The 9,013-nt window shown below is 46.4% G+C and overlaps 1 protein-coding gene across 1 annotated transcript; it reads right to left on the bottom strand.

Annotated features, from left to right (window-relative positions):
• Positions 1-1,410: 1,410 nt before the first annotated feature.
• Positions 1,411-3,814, bottom strand: LOC109426436 (eukaryotic translation initiation factor 3 subunit M). The gene is made up of 4 exons (XM_019701943.3): positions 3,656-3,814; positions 3,202-3,485; positions 2,661-3,142; positions 1,411-2,308 (listed from the first exon to the last, which is right to left on the bottom strand). Exons 1-4 carry the CDS (start codon positions 3,698-3,700, stop codon positions 1,959-1,961), a joined length of 1,161 nt encoding a protein of 386 aa, XP_019557488.2. The 5' UTR covers positions 3,701-3,814; the 3' UTR covers positions 1,411-1,958.
• Between the last annotated feature and the right edge of the window lie 5,199 nt (positions 3,815-9,013).

Here is a 9,013-nt window from a genome sequence, read left to right as displayed (position 1 = left end):
AGTATCTACTTTTATTAGCTCTTCGGTACAAGACATACATCACCGTGCCTGTCCAAATTACATACATGTCCAAATTATATTTTTTTACCCTAGTGCAAAACGTAGGCAATTTGAAAAACAACATGGGACTGACATGCGAAGAGAAACAGTTTAGTTATTGGTTGTTTAACATTTGATATGACGAGAATTAGCACATATGACGAATTAAATTTCTACCATATGTGTATTTTAAAGGCAATTCTATACTGTAAAAGAATTCTGAAAAAAAAACTGAAATAGTTCGTTGAATAATTTAAAGAGGAATCCCTGAAAGAGTCCCGGTAGAAATCCCGGGATAAATCTCTGGCGGGAGGCAGGCATTAATAAAAGAATTTCGAAAGGAAACCGGAGAATTATCCCGAAAGGAGTTTCTAAAGGAAATCCGGAATCCCTGAAAAATCCCGGAAGGTGGAAGGAATCTCTAAAAGAACCCAATGAAAAATCATTGAAGCCATTTCTGAAGGAATTTCGGAAGTGATCCCTGAAGTAATATCGGGAGAAATTTCCAAGAATCCATGAAAGAATCTTGAAGGAGCCCCGAACAAAAAAAAATGGAAGAAGCCCCGGAAGGACTTTCTCAAAGGAAAATTCGGAATCCCGGATAAAAGAATCCCGAGAGTAATCATTGGAATAGTTCTGGAAAGAAAGAAATTCCTGTGAGAAGTCTTGTCTGAAACCAAAGCAAAATGCCTAAATAAATCTAAATCAATAAATCTCTAGATTCCGGAAGGAATTCTTAAAGAAATCCTTAAAAGAATGCTTGAAGAAATTCCAGTAAGAATCCTGAGTTATTCCGGGTGGAATCCCAACAAAATCCCTAGAAGAGCTTCACCCCAGTAACACACTTGTCACAGAAGTGTTTTAGTTACGCAGAAGTCACTGCGACTTACTTCTAACAAATAAATACTTGCTAGAAGTCACAGCGACTGCAGCGCAACAAAAACCTGCACCGTCGTGACTCGCTTATGACAAGTGTGTTACTTGGGCAGGGGGAGTTCAGGGAATCAGTCTGTTAGGAATCCTAATAGAAATCCTTAGAGAAATATCGGGAAAATCGCTAAATACTTTCATAGATTTACCCCTACAGGAGTCCTTATATGTATGTAGCCTTACCACGAGAAGATGTAGTGATTAACCTGATCTAGAGCTCAACTCATAAGCACTTGATTATCTCTTTTTTGTTGATCACAGTTCAATAGCAGACATCTACTGTAGGGTTAACTCGAATAGTCGCAAAGCATTATTTTACAGTACGTCACTTACCTTCAATAAGTTTTCTCACACTTGTTTATTTCTTGAATCTTGAGGTGCTGCAACGGCAGGGCATTCTTTCCATTCTAGTCCGGACAGCAATCCACAGTCGGCGGGATATTCTATTGGTTTCGTTCATACTTTAAAATTGTATATATTACTTATGAAAATTGTGTAATCGATACAAGCTTATCGCTAACTTCCCCCGTCTGCTGCTACGCTATACGATACCGGTTAATGTAATGAACGAAACGCCCCACCTTCCTCACGAATCCCCTCGGGGGTCGTCACAGGATAGCACCTTCGAGATCTAGACCAAGGCCCCAATGGGGGGCCTTCTCCAGATTCGTCGGTGTCCCGGCCCCCTTTTTGCTAGTATGTGTCCTCTTTTTTGTTTAGGTTTTTTGTTATCACTCGCGCACTCAAGAAGCTCCCGCCCGCACCAAAAGTTTTAGGGAAAAATTACACTTTTAGCTCGTCTTCTTCACCACCGGATTGGTTCCGGATAGCAAATGGCAGAGGTGCTGGCTGGGCGGGAGTAGTAGTCACTTGCGTTTCACACAACAACTGTTGCTGCTCCAATAATTAGTTCAATTTTAATGTAAGAGTCTATTTCACTTGTTATTTTCTTCTTTATCAACAAACAATCGCTATCTAACCCGCCCCTCTTACTGCTTGTGCGCCAGTTCCATTTGCGCATCGGAGACGGATTTCATGTTTTCCTGCACCAACGTCAGGTTGGCTTTCCACGCGTGCAGCAGGTCGCGCAACTGTTGCCACTGGGGCCGTCCGAAGGTTCGGTGCATCGTGCTGGAGATGTGCACCTTGCGGGCCTTCTGGTCCATCCGGGCGCGGACCAGCTTCGTTTTGAGCACCTCGATGATGAAGGGTTCCACTTCATTCTCGCCGATTTGCAGCTCATCCTGCAGCTGCTGGAAGGTCATCTCCGGGTTGCTCTCGGCCAGCTGCATGAACGACAGCAGGCGCATCTTTTTGATGTTCTGCTCGTGGTTGAGTCCTGGGGTAGACGAGAAAGGGAAACAAATGATGAACCGCAAGCTGACTTAACATAAAATTTTCCATGTGATAATCACTTCTATGTCACTGACATAAACATTGCAAAGAAAGAAGCCTAAATAATAACCCTGCATTTCTTGTAATTCGTGAAAATGTCAAGTCGCCTTGTCTAAAACTCCCCTGCCTCTCAAAAAGCAAATTATACATAGAGTTGGTCAAACAATCGGTGAAAGATTTGTACTGATAAGCAGGGCTCTACATTTTCTACCAAGCTAAACAAAACTAAAAACAACGAAAAGTGACTGGCCATTTGAAGATTTTCTGTCTGAAGATAACTCCTAACAGTCACTTACCCTGAGAATTGACGAACTCTTTGTGATTCTTGTAGAACTGCAGATAGCTGGGCAGCTTTTCCGAAACAAATACCGACAGCAGATCGTGAATCAGTTCCCCCTCCAGGAACCGGACCGGCTTCAGCGATAGCAGCGGATCCAACAGGAACGTGTTCGGATCAGCCAGCGCCGTCACAATACACTTCATGGCATCCTCGCGCGCATAGGAAGCATTTTCGGCCGTGTAGGTACCGAGCAGTTCAATCATCACCTTCGAGGCCAGTTCGCTGTTGGTGTCCTTCAGGACATCGTGCAACAGCCGGTACAGCTTCTGCATCTGTTCGTTCGACGGCGGGCACTGGGTGAATTGAACCTTCAGCTGATCCACTCCGGAGAAGACCTCTTTGACCTGGTCGGCACGCTTGGCCACCTGCACCAGATGGTAGTAGACGTGGTACCGTAGAGGGGAGGTCGGTTCCAGGTTGCTGAACAGACGCCACAGGCTAGAATAACAGGAAATTGCTTAGATGTCGTAGATATTATTTATGAAGAGGGCACTTACGACTGCAGGCAAACCCGCGCCAGGTTGGTATCGGGAGCTTTGGTCATCTTCTCGCAGAAAGCCAAAATTAAATTCTCGCCCCGTTCCAGCGGGATTGACACGACGATCGAAACGACACTGTTCAGCACGGCATCGATTTCCTCCAGAGTGTGCTGGGTGCCATCCTTGAAGCACACGTCACACACGCCGATGATCTTGTGCAGATCATCTTCGATTCCCTTGGAGGACTTCTCCTCGCTGATCTCCGCTCCGAGAGATTTGAAGAACTTTCGCAGTTCTTGTGCCTGGAAAGGAACCGTAGAAAGAAGAATAAGAAAACATCCTACGATAACCCAGAGGATAACCTCAAACTTTCGACCGACGACTTGGCACAGCGGAGCGGAATAGTAAACAAAGTTTTTTCCCCGAAACGCGCCGTCACCGGCCAAACCGACACTCCCAAAACGTAGCTCACCTGATCCTCGATCTCGGCATCGATAAATACAGCTGGTCCTTGCATTTTGCTGCTGGTTTTTGGAGAAATTCGCCTGCACCGAGAACCGCAACACGTCGCGAAAAATGAAAGCAACTAGCTGGAAAAGAGCGAACTTGACGTTTCAGCAGCAGCGAAGCCGAGTCGTTCGTTCTGTGGTCGCACGCACACAAGTAAAGCTTAGAACTGTCATCCGTTTTCGACAGAGCTAAACTCAGGAGTGGGTAAGGAAATGTTTAACGGAACAGAAGTTGTTAGCATTCATATTTTGCATTACAATCAGGGGGATGACACAATTCGTTCGTTGAGAGCTTGTTCACGCAGAAAAATGGCGCTTGTTAAAAACAATAAAACGCATGGTTGATTTTCAAACTGGGAATTTACTTATTCCCAAGTTATATTTAATTGTTTTCATTTAGAGTTTATCGATAAAAACAACCGATTACCATCATTTCCAGGCCCCTGGCATCAATGAAATTTATCGTAGCCAACATCTAACTGCCTTATACTCATATTCTTGCAAATTGAAACGAGCGTGTAATCAACAAACGCAGCTTTTGTTTGATGTTGTGAGCCACACACGAAATCACATTCACAATGCGTGTTTGTTGGGTTGCTTTATTCAACTAATCGCATGCTTCTCTTACCGTATATTAATATTAAAGCGAGTTTGAAGTGTTTTGTGATCATAAGCGGTGGAAAAAATGATTCCAAAAACTGATCAACAAACCAAAATAAACGTTAAACAAAAAATTGTTGATGTTTTCGCATTTGACAGTGGGCGCTATTTATTAGCGCCCAGGACATCCTGTCTACCATGATTCCAATGCATTGATATAGGCCGTGTCAGGGGCCTGATCATTTCATATAATGTCAAATATTTCATTTCTGGAGCTCGATTTGAATAGGTCGTATGTGCTTTTGTCGATATAAAATTCGATCAGTTTATTTTAGTCATTGTAGCAATATGGCAGATATTTTGCAAACTTTTAATGATGGAATAGAAAGCCTGTTTTGTAAGAATTCTGCTGTATGTATCAACTTTGCTCAATTTCAACGGTTTTCGCTATAATAAGCGAATCAAATTGATCGAATTTTTAATCGACAAAAGCACATACGACCTATTCAAATCGAGCTCCAGATTTGTTTCAGCAAAATAAAAACCATAAACATGATCCGAAAGCACTCACACATCTATAAAATGCTTAGGCCGTTCGCAATGCTGTTTTATTTTGTATGGCGAGTTTTAAAAATTTTAAAACTCGTCATACAAAATCAAGGGGTTGGAAACTCTGACACCCTAGAAGGTGTTGAAGTGTGCTAATCGGGTGTTTTTGGGTGTTTTTCAGTGCATTGACGTTTTTGACAATTGATGTAATAGACGTCATTTTTTTCCAAATTCTGGCAACACTTCCGAAATTCTCTCACCATCATTTGTTTTGTTCTTCAAGCTTCAACGCCGGTGGTGTACAATTGAAGCGGTTGTAACCAAAATCGGTCTACCTTGCCGGGCCGGATGTAGCGGATTAACGATTCCTGTAAGTAATCCCATAAATTGATTAACACATCCAATATTTAGCAACAATTTTCATTCCAGGAATCAAAAGTTGCCATCGCCGATGAAACAAATCCTTCTTGAACAGGTTGCTATTGCAGTCGAAAAATTTGGATCGGTTTGGAAGCGACACCAGGGGAGCTTGCGCCGGAGAAAGACGCGTTATTCTTTTGAAAGATAATGGTGTGAAACTGATTTGATGATCGGATACTCAGGAGTGTTTTCCTTTTGCGGTTCCAGAGAGGATTTGATTTGGCGTAGTACTTTTGAAGATTCCCTGTCAAGCGAAACCAGCGAAACATACTGCGGGAATTGACAACCGTGCGGGTGTTCCATCATGTGCGACCGCAGCTAATAAGAATGGTCAAAGAGCATCGAACCATGTAACAGGAATCGTGCGATCTAATGTGCCTGTAAAGGTACAGGACAAGGGACACCTTATACCCAAGCTTATACTTCGATATGGTGAAGAACGCCTCCTACCGCAGTTTTCACAGTTGCATGGTAGTTGAGATGATGGCCGCTCTTTTGCATGGTAGTTGAGATGATCTTCGAAGCGGCACCAAAATAAAATGTTGATGGCCAAGAATAGAAATTCCTGGGTATGGGATACTTCCTGGGTAAGATTCGTGTTTCTTCGGAACAAAATTCAAAAGATGCTATGTACTAATAATTTAAAGTAAAAAAATCAAAATTGAAGTTCCTGCGCGGAAAAGTATCCTAACCATAGATCTCCTCATAGGTCAATTCAACATTTATTCTTCCGGTTCTGCTCGGCGCATTTCATCTCCCGGCGTCTGTGATTTCTCGAGCTATTTATTTTTGCATAAATGCGCTTGATTTGGAAAAGCTGCCTCTACTGCCTGCAAGTGAGTAAAGCCAGGATAAACAAGTGTGGCTTGGTTCGATGCTTCGTTCGTCAGATTTGTGCCTCCAAAGTTTGTATGCAAGATTGCAAAGGGATTTCTTGATGTTTCACCTTAAAACAAACAGAGATTTGGTATTTTCAACATGAAATAATGGATTGATTCAAACGACTGCATTTTTCCCACTAACAAACGCGGAATGTGATTGTGTTGGTGTTGTAATCGTAGCAGGCATCGAAGTAAGCAACGATGACCAATGAACCTATGTACTAGTATATAAGATACCTTAGCAACACCATAGCAACGCCTAGCAGCGCGTATCACAGTAGGCGGTTAAATTCAAATAAAATTTGTCTCATTAGTCTCTAGTCAACGAACCAAACCAGACGTTTTCTTTTACTCTGCAAAAGGTTATGGGCCCGAGGCTGGCCATAGCCAGAAGAAAAGTAAAAAAGTGAAAATTTTCGTGATGAACCGTCAGCAGCAGAATGGAGCAAGCGGAATCGGAGCTGGATTACCAGGTGCCGTGGGCGGAGCCGGAGTGCCGGCCGCTGGAAACGGACGGATCAGCGCGGTCGCCATGCCCATTATTGAGAAGCTGAAGGGACGCGAAAATTACTCCACGTGGGCGTTCGCGATGAAAATGACGCTCATTCGCGAGGGCACGTGGTACGCGGTATCGCCCCCGGCGGGGCAGCAAATTGACGAGGAGGTTAGTTTGCGAGCGTTGGCCACGATTTGCTTGAGCCTGGAGACGACGAACTACAGCCTGGTGCAGGACGCGAAGGACGCTCAGGAAGCCTGGGAGCAGCTGCGAAATGCTTTCCAGGACAACGGCCTGACGAGGAAAATCGGGTTGTTGCGGAAGCTAACCTCGATTCGATTGGACGAATGCGGCAGCGTGGAATCGTACGTCGACGAGCTGATGTCAACGGCACACAAACTTGCGGGAATCGGCTTCAAAGTGGACGACTCATGGCTGGCTGCGTTGTTGCTCATGGGACTTCCGGAGCACTATGAACCCATGATAATGGGACTCGAGGCATCGGGCACTGCGTTGACGTCGGACGCGGTGAAGGCAAAAATTTTGCAAGACGTAAAGCTATCGAGTGGACCGAAGAACGGCGGCGCCGACGGTGCGTTGTACTCCAACCCGGCACGACGACGACGTGGTGGCAACGGTGGCACACCGAAGAAGGACGACACGTGCCACAACTGCAAGAAGCGGGGGCATTTTGCAGCAAAGTGCCCACAGAAGCAAACCCCACCGAGGACGTCGGGCAAAGCATTGTGCAGCGTTTTTGCGATGGGTGAGGTAAGTGGTGAGGAGTGGTACTTTGACTCCGGCGCCACGTGCCACATGTCTCGGAGTGGCAACGGCTTTGTGAAGCAACAGCACATGGCGCACCCGGTTGGCACGGCGAACAACGGCAACATGATGTCTGTCGCGAAGGGTCTGGTCAAGCTGGATCTCGAAGAAGGCCCCATCGAAGTGAAGGATGTGCTGCAAATTCCGGAACTGGCCACCAATCTACTTTCGATCAGCAAAATCTGTCAGAAGGGACTGACGGTGTTTTTCGACGCGGAGCGATGCGAAGTCCGCGAGAACGATGGGAACGTGATCGCATCCGGTACACACGTGGGTGGCCTGTACAAGCTCAACCGGAACAACGAGCAGGCGCTAATGGCACCGAGCGCATCCATCTGGCACAGGCGGCTAGGTCATCTGAATCGCCAAAGCTTGCGGAAGTTGATGACGATGGCGGACGGCTTCGAATTGCGCGATGATGCTATTCCGGAGTGCATCGCTTGTATCGAGGGTAAGCATGCACGTAATCCTTTTCCTTCCAGTGTTTCGCGAGCCGAAGGGCTATTGGACTTGGTACACTCGGACCTGGTAGGACCCATCGAAGTTCCATCTCTCGGTGGCAGCCGTTACGTGATGACATTCATCGACGATGCGAGCCGGAAGGTGTTCCTCTATTTCCTGGAACGAAAAAGCGAAACGTTTGGGGCGTATGAAACGTTCAAGTCAATGGCCGAGCGTCAAACAGGCCGGAAGCTGAAGGTTCTGAGGACGGACAACGGAACCGAGTACGTAAATGCATCGTTCAAACGCAGCATGGCAAAGGATGGAGTACGCCACGAGAAAACTTGTCCCTACACCCCCGAGCAAAATGGTGTGGCGGAGAGAATGAACCGGACGCTCATTGAGAAAGCCCGAAGCATGCTGAACGATTCGCGCCTACCGAAGCAATTTTGGGCCGAGGCGGTTTCAACGGCAGCGTACCTCGTCAATCGGAGCCCGACGAGGTCAATCGAGACGACACCGGAAGAAGCGTGGACCGGTAAGAAGCCAGATTTGCGACACTTGAGGATTTTTGGATCACTAGCGTTGGTCCACGTGCCGAAGCAACGAAGGAGGAAGTTCGACCCCAAATCCCAGAAAGCGATTTTCGTGGGATACGTCGACGGTACCAAGGGGTATCGTGTGTACGATCCGGTCAAGCGTAACATCCGGATCAGCCGCGACGTGGTTGTGGTTCAGGAAGGCGAACCGCAATATTTGGTCGAACGTGAGGAGAACCAGCAACAAATACAGTTCATGGAGCTGTACTCGATTGATGAGCCGCCTGCGACTGGAGAGATGAACCCGGTTGCGGAACCGAGAATCGATGGCGGTGAGCTCACTGAAGACGAGATTGGGGAGCTGACATCATCCGACAGCGAGTCAAGTGATCCTGAATTTCTGGATGCGAGCAACGAGCCTGCGCTCCCGTCGCAACTTGGTAGGCCAGCTGTTGAGCAGCAAGGGCTTAGGCGCAGCGACCGGGAGCGCCGAATTCCAGGCAAGTATTCTGATTTCGTTACCTATAGTTCCTTTTCTGGCGAAGTTGTTTCCCCCCAGCCCACACCGAT

The sequence above is a fragment of the Aedes albopictus genome, chromosome 3, assembly GCF_035046485.1.
Source record: "Aedes albopictus strain Foshan chromosome 3, AalbF5, whole genome shotgun sequence".
Taxonomy (NCBI): Eukaryota; Metazoa; Arthropoda; class Insecta; order Diptera; family Culicidae; genus Aedes; species Aedes albopictus.
This window is presented reverse-complemented; position numbering and strand designations above follow the sequence as displayed.

What these genes read in the sequence shown, in the direction of transcription:
- LOC109426436 (XM_019701943.3), bottom strand. Translation starts at nt 3,700, where the DNA reads ATGCAAGGACCAGCTGTATTTATCGATGCCGAGATCGAGGATCAG. An exon ending in GCGCGGGTTTGCCTGCAGTC is followed by an intron (nt 3,143 to 3,201) that starts GTAAGTGCCCTC and finishes CTGTTATTCTAG; the next exon opens with CCTGTGGCGTCTGTTCAGCA. An exon ending in AGAGTTCGTCAATTCTCAGG is followed by an intron (nt 2,309 to 2,660) that starts GTAAGTGACTGT and finishes CGTCTACCCCAG; the next exon opens with GACTCAACCACGAGCAGAAC.